Source organism: Scophthalmus maximus, chromosome 3, assembly GCF_022379125.1.
Source record: "Scophthalmus maximus strain ysfricsl-2021 chromosome 3, ASM2237912v1, whole genome shotgun sequence".
Classification (NCBI taxonomy): domain Eukaryota; kingdom Metazoa; phylum Chordata; class Actinopteri; order Pleuronectiformes; family Scophthalmidae; genus Scophthalmus; species Scophthalmus maximus.
In genome coordinates this window covers 20,728,715-20,751,392 of record NC_061517.1, presented here as the reverse complement: position 1 = coordinate 20,751,392, position 22,678 = coordinate 20,728,715, and the positions used below count along the sequence as shown (strand labels likewise).

Sequence of the window (22,678 nt, the reverse complement as noted above, 5' to 3'; positions counted from 1 at the left end):
AAATTACTGTAATATTATTCCTTTTCAGGTAACTAGTAGTGTCAGGAATTACAATTTCCAATCCAAGTAAGGCTGCATTACTTTTGTTTTGCGAGAATGTGGATATGTATTTTGTCCTACGTAGGCTTTCTTACATGATACAATTAAAATCAAGGAATGAGTAATGTAATATAATTACCTTTTAGAAAAAAGTAATTTAAATTTTTTAAAAAATTTAGTAGTAATGAGTAACTTGCCCAACACTGTTAAGGATTGAAACGTGACTTTATTACAAGTGGCATGTCTAACACTATAAGAGGAAAAAGTATGTAAAAATATTTTTTCTAGCTCCATGGCTCTTGAAATACGATGGAAAGTTTTTGCTGTTTAGCCAAAGAAGGCTCTCAGTGCTGGAGGCAGCCATGAAGTAAGTAGTGCAATTATCTTTGTCCAGTACAAGTCAGCGGCAAGCTTCCCCTGCCTTCTGCACAGGGAATGAAAACGTTCCTCCGAGAGCGAGTATCTCTCGTGCATGTGATGAGAAACCATTACAAAGAAGAAGAAGAAGAAGACCACACACGCGCTCGGTGCTGCTGTTCAGGGGATTGTATTTGCAGAAGCTTCAAGGTAACCAGCCGAGTAAGTCAATCATCACCGCGTCAGCAAGTGCACTTCACTCATCACATTCACAGTTTCATGGCACAAGTAAACAGGTGTGTGATATTTCTTTCAGACTGTTACACAATGTCTCGCCAACGGGGAGAGACGGAGACGGAGACGTGCGGCTGAGCCGCGCTCGTTGCGCGGCAGCGTCTGGGGATGTGGAATCCCTCTTCAAAGGAGCAAGCTGCTCGTTATTTTCATCATGTGTTTCCCAGGGGAGAGATGGAGAGATGGAGAGACGGAAAGGGAAAGGAAAAGGTAAAACATGTATTTTGTGCAGCTTGTCATCAAGCCAGTGAGAGGAAGGGAGACAACAAGGACAATGGGTGCGCGATTGGGTTTTGGCACGTCGCGGCTTCCTGCAGAGCACGACTCCCACACACACGAGAGCATTCCAAATGAAAACCCCCTGGGATCCTTGGAGATCATGAATTATAACAATGATAATGATGATGATACAAATGACGCGGCATAAGCAAAAAAAGTGTAAAGCTTTGGATGAAGAAAAAAGAAAGAAAAAGAAGACACTTGTTAAAAAACACAGTACACATTACTCGCACACAGATATTGCACCTTTCAAAGCAAACGACTGCCGGGGGGGGGGACCTGTCCCAGAGAGGACCTGTGCGGACCTGTCGGACAGAAATGACATTTTATGGAAGGGAAAATCTGGAAGGCGAAGCCGGTTTCGCCCGCCGACTTGTCCTCACATGCACGAGCGCAGTCATTTACACTGACAACCTGACAGTTTTAACGGGAGCGAGAATAGAGACGTTCGTTGCTCTGAGGTTGCGACAGTGAAAATGTTTCCAAATTCCTCCGGGGGCCAGATTGGTATCTTCGTGAGTGAGTAACAGTAACTAGCACGAGTACAAGGGACGAGACGCTGCGGAGACACAAACAGGGGGGGGGGGGGGGGGCACGACGTCGACACACGATTTGACAAGCTGGAGTTGAAGGACGCTCGTTGACTGCAAAAGATTCTACGCAAAATGATGAGCATGAACGCTGCGTTTCACTGCATGAACCTCGACTTTTGCACGTGTCGAAATGGCTCCGACTCCCACAAATTAAAGCTCGACACTTGATAATATAGCAGCCATTATTTCCAAACGAAATATGCTTAAGCAAAAGTCGGAACAATGTGCAATATGTCCCAATACACCTGCGCTCTAGGCCGGACTGTATTTGCTCTAGTATTTTAGTAAAAAAAAATAAAGTTATTTTTTGCCGTGCAGGCGTCGCATCGCTTTGACCTGCGAAAGATCCAGCTGGGATTTTTAAACGCGGATTCCGAGTAATCAATTACAGGTATCAGACGTGGACTCAAGCCCTACGGGAAAAAGGCAAATGTTATGTTAAGATGGTGAGTGCTCAAAATGTCATCGTCCGTAGGCGGATGACGAGAGTTAACAGTTTATTTCATGTCCCTAGTTTCCTGACCGTTTTTTTCCCAAAAGAACTGTAATTTACGGCAAACTGTTTGATCCTAACAGAGGAAGGTCTCTGTGATACTTTAGATTTTCAGAGGAATTGCCCTGATAAGACGGTTCTCTTAAACCCCCAGTAAACGTTTACTCATCAATCATTTGGAAACTAAACACACACACACACACACACACACACACACACACACACACACACACACACACACACACACACACACACACACACACACACACACACACACACACACACACACACACACACACACACACACACACACACACACACACACACACACACACACACACACACACACACACTTCCTGCATGTTCAGCTGATCTGCACTGACTGGAACTCATTCACTGGAGCCACTGTTTCTTGTCTGTTCCTGTAATTAGTGCAAATTCACAATTTTTTTCATGAAGCCGCAGCACTTTTTCGTTTACTTATTTATTTTGCATGAACCTCTAAAGTAATTTTCTTCCTCGTGTTTTTCCTTAAACAACTTTAATTCTTTTCTTTTTTCTTTTTCTTCCTTTTTTTACAGAAACAACAGACCACAGTCAAACGGACTACCTCCGAGTCAGGAGGCCTAGTTACAGCAACTACACTAGTTTAAAAATATATTGATATCACCTTGATGCGGCAGAACCGGAGATATCCTCTTTTTTCTTATCCTACGCACTCTCCTCCCTCTTATGAACCTACACTACCAACAATGCAACTGAAACACTGACAGTTAACGTGGCCTTGAGTGACAAAAGGCTTCATATAACTTTTTTCAATACAACACTTGTGAACAGACTTTGATGTGTAATATTGTTGGACTTTCCCTTTAAGGCATTTCAAAAACACCTCCTACATTTAATCGGCCTGAATTCACTGATGTTTGCTGAACAGGGCCCGCTCAGTGCGGCGCCGATGACCGCATGTGGATTAACCCCTCGCGTGCCGGCCCTCGCCCCCCTTAACAAGGGGAGCTCTGAGCCGGAGCGGTGCGGGGCTGGACCCGGCCCTGACCACAGCTATGCAGCTGTTTGTTCAGCCTTCCTGCCCCTGGACCTAAATACCTAGAGCGATAGAGGAGCATTGAGACATTCAGGGGCGACTGCAGATTTCCCCCTCGAAATGTGACTCAGCGATATGAGGCGGCATTGACGAGCGCTGTGGGAAAACGAGACAAGATCTGGGATGGGGTGTAGTTGTTCAACTCGGGTTTGATCAAAAATACAAAAAGCATGTGATATGATGAAGTTTAGAGTTCCTCGGATTTTTTCTTTTCGCATCACTTTGACGTGGAAAAGCCGAGATAGCAGGTAACTTTCCATTGGAGTCAACGTTTACTCCGAACGAAAAAAAAAAAAAAAAATCATTTTCACAAAATCAGGAGCCCAAATCCACACGTTCCCGTAATAAATACTTCATGCACTGACATACATAAATAAAAAGGCCTTGCAGGGATCATTGTACTGTGGTGTGCTTTGAAACGAATCTGCCGGGTTCAGTTTCACAATCCGCACATTCACCTGTAAGACCCCACGTGAGAGGAGAACCCGCTCCTCTGAGGTGTGACTTGAATTTATGGCTCAGATAAACAAGCCATGGGAAAAAATACTTTTTTTTTTTTCCCTTTACTGCATGGACACCAAAGCAAAGGGTAAGGTAAAGGCACATTCCGCCAAAAACTCCACGACCGCGTGGAGCAGACAGAGAAAGGTTCGCTCGAGTTAGAAGTAACTCTGAGTAACAGAGTAAAAATGGCCAATTAAAAAAATAATAAATACTGGATTCTAACAGAACCTAAAAGCCCCGACAGGACGGAGCTGTTTGTGAAGGCGTGTGACATTAATGCGTGACCTGCATTTTCACACACACTCACATCTGCTTCTGCTTCTGCTTAACATCAAAACAATACATTTCACACCCTCTGCAGCAAATGGGACATGATCTTGGTAGATTACGTCTTTTTTTCCTTCGCGGGAAGAAATTTTGGTTCCGCTTATAAAGTTCCTTTCACTGAAACCGTTGTCAAGTTTTTGTTGGAGAGTAGTAGTGACATGTCAGTGTCTGTGATGGACTGCAAAGTGCAAAAATCATCATTACTAAAAAAAAAAGGTATGAATGAGATGTGAAAAGAAAAACTGTCACGACCGATCCATCCGCGGCGCCGACGTTCCGTCCCTTGCTCTCCGCCTCTCACCGAGTCCGCAGATACTCCGGCGTGGAGTAGTTGAAGAGCAGGAAGTCCATGCGATACAGGTTGAACAGCTTCTTCTGGTAGAAAGGACTGATCTGTTTAAAGAAGCGCGCGGCCATGTTGCCGTCGGTCCTGGTGCTCTTGCCGGACGTCGGGAACTGAAGCATCCCCTCCACTCCGGCCAACCCGAGCACGGCGTGAGCGTCCGGCTCCAGGGTCTCGTACTTCCCCACCACGTCGTAGTGGATGAGGCAGGGGTGGCAGAGGGAGTGCACCCGCTCCCAGTGCTCGTTCAGAGGCTCCTCCCGCTGGGTCCGGGGATCCACCAGGTACTGGACGAACTCGTGGAAAGTGACGTTGTCCCCTTTCTCCAGCGCCTCGGGCTCCGGGTCGGGCCGGTGCTGGCGGATGATCTTGGTCCCGTAGCGCTTGTGGAACGCGGTGTTGTATCGACGCGTGAACTTGTTCCGGTAGGCGGACACCAGCCTCTCGAAGGGCTCCCGCACGAAGACGAACTTGAGGTAGCTGCGGAGGCGTCGGTTGATCTCCGGGGTCGAGAATTCAGACAATGTGCGGAGGTTACCGGCCACGTGCGCCTCGTTGGCGGGGATGGCGAGGGGGTCGGTGTAGCGGCCATCACTGGTGAGGACCATGAGGACGCGCTTCCAATTTGTACAGGCGACCTGGGAGTCACAAATACACATTTATGCACAGAGACACTCAGAGCTGCTGTTCTTATTCATTGCAACACACTAGCATCTAAAGAAACTGAACTATGTTTTTTAAAAGTGTGACACTGTGAGACAACTGCACCCGTCCCCCACCCCCATCCCATCCTGTCATCAGGGAACATGAGCTCAACATGTTCATAGTGACTTACACTTTTAGTCCATATTTGTGTTACATTTTTGCAATTTGTCACATTAGCTTCAGCTTTAGCAGTCCCTGTTTGTAGTGGATGTTCATGCAGATCTCACTGGAAAGCTTTGATACTGGAGAAAACTTAAAGGTGATATATTATGCTCATATTCAGGTTCATACTTTTTAATTTGGGTGACCACTTGAAAAGGTTTACATGCTCTAATGTTCAGAAAAGGCATCAGTGTTCTCACACTGCAGCTCCTCTGTTCACCCTCTGTCTGAAACGCCTGGATTTATTTTAGTCCCTCCTCTTTCCGATAGACCCCAGTCTGCTCTGATTGGCCAGCTGGCCCGGTCTGTTGTGATTGGTCAACCGCTTCCAAAACTTGTAGGAAATGTCACGCCCCTTCACCAGAAAAGTGGAGACTCTCAGGGTTAGCCCAAAAGAGTCCAACTATGACATCACAGTGGGAGAGAAATCTGAACCAGTGGTTCAGAGCCAGGCTGTAGGGATTTTTGCATAATATGTCACCTTTAAAAAACGCTGCAGGCATGTTCAACGCTTTAAAATTAGCCGTTTTTTTCTATAATTTCTTGGCGGACGTTCTGATGTTTACTTGGACCTGGACATGGTGAGAGTGTATCTTGTGTAAGTCATGATGAATCTAACAACATGTGTGTTGTGCCTGTGTGTTCAGATCTGAGACACGGCTCGGAGGAGCAGTTTGTTGCCGTCTTTGGTCTGAAATTGCAGCCAAACTACAATTACTGCGATCAATTTGTAATCAGAAATCTGGCATGATTTGTAATCTCCCGTCCCTAGGCCTAGCCGACGCGGTCTGGAAAAAGAAACTGTGCCCTCAAATTCAAGCTGCACTAGTTCCGTTTAATGGTAACCAACCTTGGGAACGTAGCAGTAAATAAGGCTGTGTTTGTCATCCACAATGAGGTGTTTGAGATCCTCGGGCGAGAGCACCCGGCGCTTCCTCGTGTGGCTCAGACACGCCTGCTCCAGCAGCTCCCTGCGGCCGTGGAGGGACCTCTGGGCTGCCAACAGCTCCAGCTGCTTGTGATGAGGACGATGTGGCGGCGGAGGGAGAGAGGGACCAAGAGAGGCGATCGAGGGAGGAAAAAGCAAGAAACACAGAAACACCTCTTAAAAATTTGCTGCAGTGCAAATGGTCGCTCCAGAGCGAGGACTGTCACTCAGCCAGAAGTTGAATTCATTTCTATCTTCAAAAAGTTTACGTATCAAGTCGAATGTTATATTTGCCTGACACACAACTTTAGAGAAATAAATACCATTTACACCTCGTTTCTGTATGTATTTTTAAATGGGATGGATCTGTGTGTTCTTCATGCAAAACCGAATTGGCCGGCTTCTGCTGTGACCTCTGCGATGGCACTGAGTTGATCCCACAAATCATATCCAATCAGCCGAACGCTGTATGATGATAAGCATCATTAGATAACCAGTGTTCAAGTGGCCGTGATCCTCCGAGTTAATGTCCTGCAGCTGACAACTTCACCGAGATGCCAGAACTGTCATGAAATCACCAATTTTCTAAGAAATCTAGGGAATAGTGCTATATTTTTTCCCCGTCCAATGTCAACATCTGCTCCACAGGAAATGTAATATTTGAGTTTGAGATTTGCAAAGGCCTCCTGCCTGCAACCTGCAACTTGTACACTTTTGGTTTTGAGTGCGGAGCAGATAAACGTGATATAACCTGTTAGTTACTGAGCTTTATGGGGGGGCAGGTAGGCAGAGTTTACAGTTTGTATGCTAAGCTAAGCTGCGAGCTGTAGCAGATATGAAGAAGTAGCAGATATGAGAGGGGTGTCTCACTCTTTGGAAGTTATGCTTATTCCCCAATATGTTCCTAAATTGGATAGACCCATGCAGTGCAGCAGCAAACGTCTGGCCAGCCTTCAAAAATTAAAATGATTCTGCCCGATCACAAGTGAAGGACAAATAAATATATGGAGACATTCAGTGTGCTTTGAGCTCTTGTTAGTTTCCTCAATTTCACTCGCCACGTCTCCTTGCGTCGTTACTTCCGCCGTCGCGGAGTGATACGGACCTGTGCAAACTGATTCCATGTGGTATATGTTTAATATGCCACTGCTATGAACCAATCAGATCAATTGATTTGAGCTACCCGTTTTATAAATCCTACCAACATACACTTACAAAGCAAAGAGTTTAGATTTGTAGACATGTATCTCACAAGCTAAATGTATAATTGCTCTTAATTGAAAAAAATAATAATGATGGGCCAAGAATCGGAATGTGGATTAAAGAAATGGCGTCAAATATGCCGATGGAAAAGATAACATATATTGTTAGAGGTAAACAAAATGTTTTTGATGATATCTGGAGGCCTTTTATAATAATTATAATAATAATAAATTGTATTTCCTTTTATGTACTTCTTAAGTAATGATGTTAATGTTGGCAAACTGCTTCATCAGGAACAAGCTCTTAGGGAGTAGGGTAGTACTATGATCTTAAAATGTATATATTTATGTATGTGTATGTTTTTTCTTTAATTTTGCTATGTTTGTACCCAGTGGATGGGTGAAAATTGTATATTGTAAATATTAACTGTATACTTTGATGTGATTTGCAAACTGAAAACCAATAAATACATTGTTAAAAAAAATGTTTGGGGGGGTTTGTGTGTATGTGTGTGTGTGTCTGTGTGTGTGTTTGGGCTCTCACCTGGTCTCCATTGTAGAGGGTCTGCAGTGGACTCCTCCTGCTCTTCCCTGGTCTGCTGCCAGTCTTCACGACAGGCTCTACAGTCAAACAGGGGAAGATTCAAAACTCACATTATTCATCGCCGAGTAGTAGTGTGATTAAATGTGCGTCTCTGTGCATTATCTTCACGACAACATGTTTTCGGTTCATTCCTCACCTTTCGACAGGATTTATTAAGGGGAGTGGATAACGCCACAAATGTGTTACATGATGTGGGGTTTTTTATGTAAGCAAGAGCACGCGCCATCATGAATTTTCACCCCGGGTGCTTTGTTGACTTTGTCACAACTGATTTAAATCTGACCACATGACTCTTCACAAGTCCGGTGCTTGTCATTCTTTACCTATGAGACTATTCCACAGTTGATTTGACAGTTTCATTATGAACCAAAAAAAACATGTATTAGCAGGTTTACATTACACTGTAAAGATACAGTTAGTGGGACGCTCCGTGTTCATTTATAAATTCCATAGGAACAGTGTGTTCCTTCCAAACTCTCTGTGTAACTCTTACATAAGCTACACATCTCCTCCTCCCTTTCAGACTCTCTCTGATCTACATGCAACCTTTTTTTTTCTCTATCAGTCCTTTTTCTTTATTTGACATTAGGGTGATTTCATCCGTCCACAGCAAATTAACTGCAGGACACGGTGCGAAACAAAGCAGATGTGGTGTGTGGAGAGCATCCTTTACCAATTGGCATAACAACAATACATATGCCATCGGTGATTAGCTGCGGGGTTTGGACATGCATAATGAAGGTCCTCTGCTGGAGGCTCCGCCGAGTTGAAGAAGTTACAATATCTGGATGTTATCGTCTCCCCTCCCTCCTCCAGCCTTTATAAACACATCTGTCTTCTCCTTCCATTGACACCCAGCCCCATCCCCCCACCCCACCTCTCCAGTCGCTGTTGGTGTCTGCAGCTCGTGGTGCTGAGCACTAACTGTGATTTGTTTTGCACATGTGCTTTGCTTCACGTCTTACGCAGAGCTGGAATGAGAGAGAGAGGACTTGGCGCAATGTGCTTCATATAGATATTTGCGTGAGGGAAAAACCCACTTCATATGGAAACTGCTTCATATGGAAAGCATATCAGCTGGCAATAAAAAATGCAATGCGGTGGAGTTATGCCATGGAAGAATTGAATCCAGGACGGATTCTTCTTTCTACTGAGCTGGCATAAATTTTTCACTGTTTTCACATGGTACGGAGTCATTGGGGATACTAATGTCAAGCTCTAAATCATAACAACTTCATTCCATTTCCAAAAAAAGGAGAACAATCACAGTGCTGGTGAGTCAGCAGATAGTGAAAGAGGATCTGAGATCGGCTGAGCCGTCCTTCCTCTGCGTGAGCGCACACGAATCACCAAGAAATCCTCGACCCTCTCCGGGTAAATCTGTGCCACATCATCTCAACACAGAGAGATAGACATCTGAGTCCGGCTGGACCCGGCCGAACAGGCTTTGCTGGATACGTATGAAATCCACATCTTAGGCTGCACATGTGGTTACATCCCCATTTACATATACGCTTCAGCGCCCGAGAGAATCACAGCTACGCGGTGACAGAAGCGGCAGACGGACGTCCCGGAGGCCCGTCGGGGGCTCACACGTCAGTCCCAGGTACCGCGGGACAGAAAGAGTGCAGTGTCAGCAGCACAGCCGCTCACATCAGAGGCGGCAAAAGCCTTCTGCAAACTCGAGACGCTTCCCCAGGAAGCTGGAAAGTAGGTCAAGAGACATTTAAGAGGCTGTGCTAATATGAAATGTTTATTGTCGGTTTTCAAGTATAAACACCACATGATGGGGATGAAATGTTAAAGTATGTCATTCATACTGATTTCACATGGGGCAGGGGAGAGTGGATGTCACATACAGAGCGGATTGATAAACTAAAATTGCCAGGGACCGATTGGGAAGGCCTGAGAAGACCGAGTGGTTTAACAAACTACACCATTTATTTATTAAATCAAACATTCTGCCCTTAAAAGGCAAGGTGAGAGGCTTACAATTGGGTGGTTAGGAAAAATGTAGTGCTGCTTGGTAATATTTATTTTTCTACATTAAAGCTGGTACAAGGTCGACAGTTTCTCAACTTCGTTTTACTTTAGAAAGGATACGTTACACATGGTGCTCCCCCCTCTCTAAAAAAAACCAACAGGGACATTTAGCCACTAAGAGTGTCAAATACGGATTCCCATTAGAATTCACGTCCTGTCTGGAGCTTGACCACACAGTCACCCAATCTGTATATTTTTCTGCAGAAGAGGAAGTCATGTAGCTCGTACTTTCCAAGCGGAAGCAGCCTTTGGAGAATTCCCCATTGCCCCCATGACCCTGTTCTCGGTACAGACGACGTGGGTGCTTGAGTGTGCTAATCTCATGGGGATCCTAAAAAAGGTTTCAGTGAACACATTTTAGCCACATTAGTAGTGGGACTCAAGGGATGGCAATCCACCATGTTGGTCCGGAGAGAGATTTCTCACCCGTCGGACGGACTGCCTGTTAAATCTTTCCACCAACATACATGGTCCCCAGAGCCTGAATCCTACTGACAGGTGATGAGCCTCTGACTTTTCCTCTACCAACATCACATGGTCCAATTTGACGGTGAAATATCACATGATCTGTTAGGAGAACTGGCCCAAAATGCTGTTTTCGTGATTCCCAAATGATTCTTCATCATCTTCATCAACTTTTGTCCTATATATTGATTCATGACCACATACCTGCAACACTAATGGCATTCCCATCAGCCTCAGCTGTACTGCGTTTAGTGCTAGTCACAAGTGTTATCACGCCGGCTAGTTATACTAAAGGCCGGGGAACATCAAACTGACGGTCGGCTGTCTGAACTCGTCTGAATGTCGATGAGTGTTGTTGGCCGTCTGTCTATACTAGTCGATATGTTGAATCGCCGCAGTCCATGAAAGATTGGATTCCGATTGGACTCCGATTGCCTGTTCAATTTTGTTTGCGTGATGAGCTTGTAAAGTGAAAGTGCACATGACACAGATGAGAGCAGACACGGCAGGCAGTCTTTGTCGATGTGAGTTGTTTGACATTGTGTTTTGGCGTGTCCCTACCTTGAGACGGTAACAGCCCCACTGTGCCTAGACTCTTCATGTTCTGGGACACCAGTTATCTGTATCTGTGTGCGTGTCTAAATGCGTGACTGTGAGGGACGGACTGGAACTAAGAATGGCCGTGGACTTTCTCTCCCAAAATAGCCCCCACCACCACTAACTTTGCAGAATGAGTGTAAGTTTCCTAATCTGGTCTACAGATCTACTTGATTTGTAGATCTAAAACTGTATAAAGTTTATTATAGTATTCTGCTAATTCCTTTTACTGATCCTGTCTTTTGAAATTTAAGAGTCTCAACATAACCTGACATCAGCCAGCCAAGAGTTTCCATTAGTAATGGTATCTTTTGTCCGATAAAAGGTCAGGAAGGAATTTCCGTATCATTTGCGATGTATCACAGCTTTTACCTGCACTTACATTGTCAGTGTTTACTCTAGTAAAATGAAACTGCTGCTCTCTGATTGTCACAAACCGCATGTTTTTTTTTCTTCTTCTTTCTGCGTCATGTGCTCTATCACATACACCAGAAAAACCACCACTTCCTCTTGGACTCCAGTAAGTGACACAACGACTGACAGTTGAAGAAGAGCAGAAGAGGCCCCAGCCCTGCTGCACATACACAAACGGGACCATTTTCAAGCTGGTTGAACAGTCTGAGGTCACACTCTCAGACAAACAAGGTTCCATTAATTCTGTACACTGGTCTGGATGGTTATAAACAGACAGCAATATCTTATGACTAATCATTTGACAGGAAGACAGTGACAGTGTTTGTAAAGAAGTTTACTAAAACACTTTGTGTGGGACCAATCCATCAAGACAAAAAAAGGCTTCTACTCTGTGACCATGGTAAAGAGCAGAGAGGATCCTGTGACTTAAGTTCACTCGTAAGGAAGAACTATCTTTATGAGGGCCACGTGATGGAAGTTTCCATGAGCTCAGGAATAAAATGCAATGTAATTTGTTTTGATTGAGAGATTTTAAAGTCGTGTTTCACAATATGACTGCAAGTGAATTAAAAAGAAAACACGATGACACAAATGAAAACAATAAAAGGCTGCAGGAGACAAAGGGGTTAACCAGGGTAACAGGCCTCCAAACTTTCTACATTTGTCTGGAGCGTAGCTTGAGTTGAAAGTGCCACACCATCCACATACTACGGGCTCCAAATGGTGGTAGTTAGGGCAGCAAGACGGGGTGACTTTACGATAATGATATCCCGCAGTAATGGGACAGGCACATACTTTTAATATCACCCATGTCCTTCTTATAATATTTTCACTTCCAGTTTTTCTTAATGACTCAAAGAATGCAACAGAAACAGAAACATGCCTGTAATAGATATCTGGGGAAATTACGGCATCAACTTAAAAAAAAAAAGATGTCAGGCCTAAGGGTGACCTTCTAAGTTTCCACAACATGAAAAAAGGTTTTAGGCTGACAGACTATGAGTTTGCTCAGGTTAGACATTGGGGTATCGGGGGCCCTCCTCAGTGGGTGAGGCCCTCACAAGTTTGGGGTTATTATTCACAATTGTGTAAATACAGCTTGGCTGTTCAGGGCCAGGAAGAGGGGGCCAAATGGGATTAAGTGACCCCCAGTAGAGAATGCTTTTAGTTGGGCCATATGCCAAAATATTTGATCATAATTATGTTTCATTTCAGTCAGTAAATGTATTGCAGTCACAATAGTTAATTTATTATTTTAGAGGATTCCTTTCACCTTAAAATTCCCTTGCAGCAGCAACTGAATAACAGACCAAGGATTTGTGTAGGCTAACAAACAGAAAATCTTATTTAGATAACTAAATTGTATAAAATTAAATTAGGTTCTATAATCATATCAGTCCCAATGCTCCCAATGCAATGTGTAATGTTTAAAGCTCATATCAGCTAATTTTAATTTTGGTCAATTGTGTATTATTATCACTTAAAATCATTCAATCTTGACAGTACCTGTTGGCACTGTATTCTAAAAAATAGATAAAACAACAGCATGTGTGATGATGGTCTACTCAAATCATAGACGATATATATATATATGAATAGAAGTGAAGCCAATGGGAAATTGCTTGACACATGAGTTATCTCGAATAACAAGCAGAGGGCGACTCCTTGGTTGCAAAATGAAGTCCGTCTCTATAGAAATCTATGAGAAAATGACTCTACTTCTGCCTTGATTCATAACATTTTCCTGAGGAGTTTATGGTCTCAATGTCTAGTTTCATGTGGCCCTGCAATAGGCTGGCGACCTGTCCAGGGTGTACCCCACCTCTCGCCCAATGTCAGCTGGGATTTGATCCAGCCCCCCAGCGACCCTTAAGTGGATTAAGTGGTAGACGATGGATGGATGGATGGATATCTAGTTTCAAGTCTTCTTCAACACGACAGGATGTTCATTTTGTAAATTGTTGTATCATTTCAAGTAAAATAGTTAAAATGGTTTCAAAATATCCAAGATGGCGCTGGTCAAAATGCTAAACCCGAGGCTTGAAAACAGCAGGTCACAAACCTGAGACTCTCCTCCAACTCATGCGTCAAACGCATGTCATTTTTGAACCAGCGTATTACAATGTTTGTGGTCATTTTAAAGACCACAGACCTCTATCGGTCACTATGTACAGGGCCGCTAGAGGTGGTAAATCTGTCAAGTTTGTGTATTTGAATGGATTTCCTTATATTCTGTAAAGTGAATGTGCTGATTCTCTGCCATGTCACCCTTACCATCACCCTTACCTTTACAAGCTCATTAACCATGCGTTCAATGTCCACGATGCTCTGAGGCATTAGTGGCGTAGCGCCTGTCAGCGGTAGAGGCGCTTTAGAAAGCGGTCGAGGTTGGGCATTTCTACCACTTTTCTACCACTCTATGACAGTTCGTCGTATGGAGTTGGAGGACTTATTGCATGGTGGGGTGCCACTTGATTAATACACACAGCCTTGTTATAGTTTGTTCCGCGTTGTTTCTCTGAGTGCCTTGCTGCTCATTCCCAGGGACTGGTCATATAGCTGCTGATAGTGTAAGCTCTTGCACTCGGCATTAACAATAATACTGTACAGTACATCACCAGTCTGTTCTGTGTCAGGCCCCGACTGTTTTCATCAACCTTTCAGCCAAATGTGACTATCGCAACACCACGAGGTCACGATACCACAGCCGTTTACATTGCCATCTGACTATGTGACTATTGATATGAAAAGAAAAAAACAACCGCCTGAGTTGACTTACTTAGAGAAGTATGCTCTCTCTGTGTGAGGCTGGTGAGAAAATATCTTTGTTTCTGTGATGATTTTATTTCTCAATATGCTGTTGAGCAATTTCACTTCTTGCAAATATATGGATGATCTTTATTGGAGACCCAAATTAATAATGACACTTAACACAAGCATGTCACAGGGTTGCATACAGTTTTTTGGGGTCCACTGCACAGCGTTACCTCACTTGTTCTTTGTTGATCCCAAACTAACAAGCTACAAGGTATGGAAGACACCGCAAATGGATCACAGCTCGGCTACAACAGAAAATGTGACAATCACAATTCTGGTTTAACAGAACAAGTAAGACCACAGGCAGAGTCTGACTGGACCATGAAGTACTTAAACCACAACATCATCTTCAACAACTTAATTAAAAAAAGGAAAGGAAAAAGCTTCCAGCTCTTGTCTTTGGATATGATTCCACTTAGGCTTTAGTGCTTCCTCTTTGTAAAAACTTTGTTTAAAATGGGGGAAGCCAGGAGGCTCAATGAGTTACAGGATAGGGTCTGTTTGGGATATTAACCAAACCGACATTTAGACCTGCATCCCACAGCATGAGGCAGGACAAACAGCCAGCAGCTCTAGCATGTGGTGTACAGCACCATGCGCATCGTAAGTGACCTTAAAGGCATCACAGTGTTCTTGGGTTTGCTTCAAAAAGGGCAGTGTACATGCATGCCCATTAAGTATCACTGATGTGTTCAATTATAGGATTGTGCTGTGTATGTGTATGAATAGACACGTACGGGGTTGAGCAAGTGTGTGAGTGGGTAAATACATGTGTTCAGTGACGAAGATTACAGTGTGTTTGTGTGCCTACAGTAGGATTAGATTCTTTTCTTTTTTAAGTACACTGTGAATTGTGCACAGACTCTGTGTGTGTGGGCAAGACACATCGGAACAGGCATTTATGTTGCTTCTGCTTAACCCTTACATACTGTTTGTGTTAAATTGACCTGTTTTCAGATTTGAAAGCAGTAATACACCCTGAATGTCTTTTTTGCCAGAAATTTCATTACTTTTCCTTAAGTGACCCAAAATTCAAAAAAATCGAAATAGTCAAAAATATACACAATTTTTTGTACATTGAAACTCTTCCTGGTCAAATCTGACGCCCATCTATTGAAATGGATTTTAATCCACCACTGTGGGTCAAAAAAAATGTATTTTTAGGGAATCTTGAAACTTTGAAAGTCTACAGGCCATGTTTGTGTATTTTCTTATACACTGTAGTTACAGTAGTGAGGTCAAGGGGAACCCTGACATTGTCACGAGAACCGCCTGCGTTCCCACGTTTGTCTAGTTTTCCACTGAGCCAGGCACCTGTTGGTCTTTGAGGTGTCACAGGGGGAAACTTGAAACAGTGAGAGTAGAACAACATAGCTATGTTCATATGGCGCACATAACAGACAGAGGTCAAGAGGTTATAGGGCCCCATGACACTGTCGTGATCTGTGATTGTAGATGTTTTTTATACAAAAGCTAGTGGTGTTAAGACTTAAAAAAACACACTCTCCCTGCTCTCTGAAACACTAATCAAGGAGGAACCACCCATTTGTTAATGTCAGATAAACTATTAATACATTCTAATTCAATCAGTGCTTCAACATTTGGTACAGACACTTGTGATGATAGCATTCTTGGGCTGGATCAAATTCGACCCAGATCATGAAGGTATAGCATATGAACACGATGTAAGGGTTAATGAGGAGCCAGCACAGTGAAGTTGTCATGCTCAATCACCCGACACTCATCTGTGGTACTTGTTTGTTTTTTTTATTCATCCCATATTTGATCAGTATATGTGACAACAGTTTTGACTGAGTACTTTGACACTGGCATGGCGTGAAGCAGAACCACTGCCGCAAAATGTGTTTTTCAGGTGCCCGCCGGGCAGTTTGTCTTGTTGATCAGACAATTCACTATTGTTCCCCATAGCTGGGAAAGAGAGAGAAGAGTTTTCCCACCCTCCGGCATGTGAAGTCGTGTACAGCTGCCCAGCAAACGGAGTGGAAACTTTGGAGAGGGTTGAATGTAGAGCGAAAAAGCACCATGAACAGACAGTATGCTCATGATTCGGGGGGAAATAAAGATATTAACCAGGAGCAAACCTCAGTCACCGTCAAGCCCTGGCTGCGCTCCGGACCAACATTTGTTAGGTCGGTTTGGATTTCATGATATGATGCAAACAAACCATCATATTTGGCACGAGAAGCAAAACGTTCTTGTGAAAGCGCGACAGTGTTGGCTGTCTATAGTATCGTAGGTGCAGAGGTTACCATAGATGTGGTGAGGATGTGAAAGTGTACGACTGTCTGATGAAGACAGAAGGAAGACAGAAGCAGAAGCAGTAAGCAATAACAACTACACATGGCACGGTGGCAGCAGGCGCAGGTGCAGGAACAGAAACAGGCTCCCCACGTGGGAGGAAACACGCCAAGAGTCATGTATGGCGACATTTACAGCCACGTGACATCATAAAATCGTATTCTAAAACTACACTTGGCTGTGGTGCTAAAGGGGGATGACAGAAAATGGTTTCCTGTGTCAAGCGGCAAGTGTGGATTTAAATGCTGACAGCTTTACTCCATGTTTGACAAGTGCACGCACAAAGTTCCACAAAGTGGCTTGGTACAGTAACACGTACGTGTACTCAAACGACACACACACAATGACACAGCCCTGCTGAGTCAAGGCAACCACATGAAAGACAGTGAGAGGGAGTGCATCACTATTTTTGTTCAAATTACGATGTATCTAATAAGAGAGGGTGACTGGAAATAGCAGAGAAACGTCTTCAGTATGTCGAAAACAGTTTTACTCACTTTTACAGATATATTTTTTTTGGGGGGGGGGGGGGGCAAATCTTTGGTAAATAAAACAAGTCTGGTCAGGATTGTATCCCTCATTTGATTTCTAGTTTTAAGACAAAGACAGAGAATATTTTCTTCCAGTACAGTTCCAATGTTTCTAGACCGATTTCAGAACATTGCATCGGAAGGGGAAGGATTGCCAAGGTGCTTCTTTTATCACATTTAATATTTTTAATATTTTTAACGGAGAGACAGAGAGTACAGGGTAAACATCCTCTTGCCCATCAACAACAGTTACACTGATGACTTAAAAGCCATGCACGAACAGATCCTGCTGAGATGCAACAGGCCAATCCTTCGCGGAGAGATACGGTGCTTCAGTCCGATGTCGCTCCTGCCATCGCTTGTATAATACACAGAACTAAGCTGAGACATCAATTATCTATTAAAATTGGATAAACAACCATCAGCATGAGATCAGGACAGAGGTACTCCTTGCAGACCACATCCTTTAAATATATATTAAATAATAATAACATTACATAATGTTACGTGTGGTGGTTGTCCAGATGTTCTGATATACACTCGGACTGTCATAATATCGACATCAGATTTCAACTCCACCATTACGTGGCCCGAGAGAATTTGTGATAACTATGTCGATGTTCATGATATCAAAAGAAAATTTTAAAAGTAATGCCATCCGTTAATCTTAAGATGTGTTTTCTCTTTTGTGGGCAAATAAATTACACTAACAATGCAAAAGAAATTACAAGACATAGTATTATTATCATATAGTATTAGTTATTATCATAATAACCACTATATTTTGGAGTGTGACCCAGATACTGTGTCATGACAGAAAGGATGGTAAACAATTTGAGAGGCACAGGATTATCAAAAGTTACATATTATCATATGCATATTATTTACATGATATCAGTGGTTAATTTATGCTGCTATACCGCGACACCCCCAATACACACCACATGGACAGATTCATCGTGCACCGTAACTTGCATTGGTGATGTGTATGTCAAATTCTATGAATGAGGACCAGCGGCGGGGGGAAAGTAAGTGCAGGGAGTTCTTTTCTTGGCCCGAGAACGAGGTGGAAGTGTTAGAAAAGCCTGTCATTCGAGTCGTGGCTGATAAGAACCTAATTCAAGAAGTCCCTCAACACCATGGACCTGTAACTGAAAAACAGTTTAGTTTAAGTATATTTTGGTTTGGTTCAGCCTTAAGCACCATGCTACACCATTTACTTAGTCATCCACGTGAGCAGCATCTTCAACACCACTGATCTCATTTTAACAAAACCTGAGAAAGATCCATCGACTAACTAAAGCTAAAAATAATCTCACCAACTCAAACACCTAACATGAACACATCATAAATATCACCGGACTTAACTAATGAGTTTGTGACAGCGCAACAGACATGAATTGAGTTTCTTCCCAGAGTGCAAAGCCCAGGGTGCTTGGCACAGGAAGTCAGACAATGGCAGCCCAACAGTAATATGCACTGTGCTGTGTGTCCGGTATTAAAAACAGTAGGCTTAATTGGGGGATGTGGTTCCGTGAGATAAGTGGATTGAAAACATGAGCGCAGTTTGAAATGAGATCTACTACGAGTACAGTATGTCTATGCAGCAGTAGCAAGTATGATTTTTCCTTTTGGGAGGAGGGGCGTAGTGTTACATAGGGGGGTTTATGAAAGCAATGAAATTTGATCACATAAAAAAAACAGATCAGAAGAGGAACATAGGAACAATGGGAAAGTAGTTCTGCCATACACTGTGGTTGACATATGGGGGGGGGGGGGGGGGGCTTTCAGCGTAAATGACTGTAAGGCTTCACTGATCATGATTTTCTTTATTATCCCAGAAGGACACAGTAGATGCACAAATCATAATATAAACAATGACAATTTTTTAATCTATCTATCTCTTTTTGCAAGCAACATTGAACAAATCTGATTGAACTGCATTGCGGTTCTATTGCCTCCCTTTGCTCGTGCGTTAGAAGAGCTCAACTTTTCAAGCGCCAGCGCAGTCACCAGCCAATCAAATCAGTACTCAACCAGAGGTGCTGGCCAATCAAATCACGTCATATGCACGTGCAGGTCCTGTGACATCAAACGTCAAGATGAGCCGGGAGAGAGGAGGCCGGGGCATCTGGCGAGCCTGGTTTGTGTTCATCTGGTTGTGGAGTTCATTTCCTGTGCACTTCCCTTTAGCGTTGCACGGGCAGCTAGCTTGACATGATACCACAGACGCCGTTCATGCCGCGTGTCCCGAGTGGGAAACGGGTTGGTCATTGTCCTTATGACAATGAACACCGGGCACCAGGAACCAACAAGCGTTAGGGCAAAGTGCTCCGTAATGTCGCACCAACACCAAGCTCATTACCATCAAAACTGTTTTTTTTTCTTTTCAATCTGTGCCCACCTCTCCATCGACAACCAGGGAACATTACTAGAAGAAAACTAAAAATGTTTTCATCCTCTGCGTTCTGGTGGCTTCGCTGAAGGGAAGGAAAAGCAGGAACACCTAAATCCCTCTGGCTGATCCCAGCTGTGTGCGGTTATCCAAATGTATGAAAATCTGTATCATAATCTGTGTTATGTGTTAATGTTCAAATATGCCCAATAGTGTGCTTATTGGGCAGTGAGGTAGACGGAGTTGGCTCTGAAGCGTTACAGCCACCGATGTCTGACTGGCATGTCTGTCTGTGAAGAGGACTATACTTAACTGTTTTAGTCTGGACAACGGGCTCAAAGAGTATTTGGACTTTTTGGTTTTCGATGGAGCAAGCAGCCACGACTCTACAGGGTTTGAGCAATGGACTTTGAAGGCCCCTGGTCTTCAATCAAAAACATCAATGATCTCACCACATTCTGGTTAACAATGATGGCACTCAGGATGCCCGAAAAATATTGTTAATCCAAGCTGATGATCTGGGTTGAAACTAAATGAAGTGATTTGTTCTGTTTGCTTTCATCATGGTTTTTTAATGGATGTGTGGGCAGAAGAAGTTATTCTTAAACACATTATCTGTTCTTTCACTGGACAAAACCTCGGAGAAACTCATCTGGATGTGAAATATGGAAAAATGTTGATGGAAATGTGTTTAAAAAGTCTAAGTATAACATACAGTAAATATCATTCTACCCAAATCACTGCTGGCTTCCTTTTATCCTGCTTCAAACTGTGCTCCAGCGCGAAAACAAGCGCATGTGATTAGTGTGAAATTACGGGAAAAACTGGGATACCTCAGAACCAAACAAGCCATTCGGCTTTCGAAAGCCAGTCCGACTGGCGTCACAGCAATTAAAAGAAGCCTTATCCTGTGAACTAGTCCTCTCTCGCGCGGCTCGCATGGCGACTGGTGAAGCCAACGATCAGGCAAGCCTAAACAGGTCAGACAGTAAGGATACAGGTTAGGTCCAGCTGGGGGTGTTTGTGGGGGGTTGCGGGATGTCAACGGGATCGCTGAAAGTGTGTCCCCTGTGGGTTTATGCGTATGTCCGGAGAGGTATCGCTGTGGTTTTGTGCTGTCCCGTCGTGAACCCTGCGCTGGGAACAATTCAGGAGACGTTGTGGCTGTCATGCTGCTTCATTATGATTACGCTTCACGCAGGACACATCTGATTCAGTGAACGCTGTGGCGCGTTTTTCAACAGTGTTGCGAAACACAATCCCCAGCGAGCAGTTCCTCGGAACACTTTTCAATTCCAACGAAACCTCACATTGATCACCTCCGTGCACAACTCCCACTCTCCTTTTCTTAATCCCATGCTCTTCCTCACTCTCCCTCTTCATGGCCGTGTACCACTTTCCTTTAACACGTGTGCTCAGCGCCAATCCATCACCTTCACCTTCTATCCTCGGTCTTTCTCCGCGCCCCCCCCCCCCCCCCCCCCCCCTTTCTCTGTTGACTTTGCTCCCTGGAAGGCTGCAGTTCCCCCCCAGCCCCCGGGGGGCCAATCTGTCTTTGAATGTCCAGAAACGGGCTGAGCCCAGGAAACAAAAGGGGAGAGGAGAGGTAAGAAGAGGAGAGGCGAGGAGGGCTACAAGCAGAGGAATGCAGGAGGTCTGGAGGAGAAGGAGGGGGGGGGGGCTTTCAAAACATTCCACTGTTCACAGTGAGCGTATTCATTCATTTCACATTTCATTATGTCTGTGCACATGCCCCCCTAGTTTCTCACACACACACACACACACACTGTTGCTGTGTGGAAATATCCACACAGCAACAAAAGATGCACAAGCCATGCAAGAACACACCGCTTGATTCAAACGTCTGCACGGCAGGACACTACACTACAGTATATAGCAGTTATTACTGCACGGTTGCCATGTAACGCTCATTTCACGTAGTAGTATCATCATGGGACATTTTTGAATTGGCAGTCGGAGAGGCAGGAAATCAGCACTCAACAAATAACATGATAATAACACAAGTTTGTGCATGTATAGAGCTGTGCAACTGGATCTTACAATCTTACAGTGTTCCCCTTCTTTGTTCTCACTGCGCTGTCATATTTAAATAATATTACATTAACGTTCTTCTTTTTAGTCAAGAGATGAAGAGAGAGTGTGTGTGTGTGTGTGTGTGTGTGTGTGTGTGTGTGTGTGTGTGTGTATGTGTGCGGTGGGGTCTCACCTGGCTTTGTGACGCTCTGGAAGTACAGCACGAGGACCAGGAGCGAGCCGAGGCAAGTGGCCAGGAACAGGCGCCCTCCCCTGGGCACCATCCTCATCCGGAAGCCCGGCTCTGCCGGCGGAGCCCCCGAGCCCTCGTCGCCGCCCCCCCGACGCGGTTCATGCGGGACTCTCCGCGATGGGGACTTGGGAGCCCGTCCGCCGACTCGCTGGGAACTTTGTGTCCGCGGAACAGCGTCGACCCCGGGGTGGGGGGGGGGGGGGGGGGGGGGCGGCTGCTGGAACGACGCCGCGCGCGTTACTCCTGCCGCGAGCGGCACATGGATCCGGGGGCGCCCGCTGTCGTGGTCCTCGCCGGCGCCTGGAGAGAAACTTATGAATGGTGACAAATGAAGCGAGGCCCCCCTCGGGTGGAACATTAAGTTGTGTGCCGTTTGCTGTGGCGGGTCCAGTGGCGACGTACGGAGTCACGGACGGACACCTCGGCTCCAGTCGTCGCCCCTCAGCGGCGGCGGCGTCCACAGTTTGTCGGCGCTCGCACAAACTTCTCCTCTCCGCCAAACATGGACGGGGCACCGTGCCATGACGTCACACCCACCCACCGCTCGCTCTCTCTCTCTCTCTCTCTCTCTCTCTCTCTCTCACTCACTCACTCACACTCTCACACACACACACACACACACACACACTCTCTCTCTCTCTCTCTCTCTCGCGCCCTCTGCCCGTTTCATTGACTGCTGTGCCTCCTTCAGGTGGTGTCGGACATGTGAGCGCTAGACTGAAAAGTTTTTTTCCCCCATGTGAAGTTCTGTATACTGAGCTGCCGGCTGTTTTTTATTTTATTTATTTATTTATTTATTGTTTTTAACAAAATGGATAGTGCACGCGACAAGTGGTTAGAAAATCCATTCAAGAGTTACAGCAAAAGTTACAGTGCGTT

The 22,678-nt window shown here is 44.6% G+C and overlaps 1 protein-coding gene across 4 annotated transcripts; it reads right to left on the bottom strand.

Moving 5' to 3' along the window:
* Positions 1-570: 570 nt before the first annotated feature.
* Positions 571-22,421, bottom strand: LOC118316466 (carbohydrate sulfotransferase 11-like). 4 transcript variants are annotated; one of them, XM_047330786.1, is made up of 5 exons: positions 22,202-22,418; positions 21,740-22,110; positions 7,873-7,949; positions 6,049-6,213; positions 571-4,969 (listed from the first exon to the last, which is right to left on the bottom strand). In XM_047330786.1, the coding sequence occupies exons 2-5, from the start codon at positions 21,834-21,836 to the stop codon at positions 4,286-4,288; spliced, it is 1,023 nt and encodes a 340-aa protein (XP_047186742.1). In that variant the 5' UTR covers positions 21,837-22,110; positions 22,202-22,418; the 3' UTR covers positions 571-4,285. The 4 variants fall into 4 exon arrangements, with proteins under 4 accessions (XP_047186742.1, XP_035500200.1, XP_035500201.2 ...); XM_035644307.2 differs by having other exon boundaries at positions 21,740-22,099; XM_035644308.2 differs by having other exon boundaries at positions 6,049-6,210; positions 21,740-22,421.
* Positions 22,422-22,678: the final 257 nt, after the last annotated feature.

Bases quoted from the DNA above. Each gene is read 5' to 3' on its own strand.
- LOC118316466 (XM_035644306.2), bottom strand. From the start codon at position 22,157: ATGTTCCACCCGAGGGGGGCCTCGCTTCATTTGTCACCATTCATAAGT. The intron at 7,950-21,739 runs GTGAGACCCCAC...GTTTGACTGTAG, and splicing joins CCAGAGCGTCACAAAGCCAG to AGCCTGTCGTGAAGACTGGC. The intron at 4,970-6,048 runs GTTGGTTACCAT...TGTGACTCCCAG, and splicing joins TTTACTGCTACGTTCCCAAG to GTCGCCTGTACAAATTGGAA.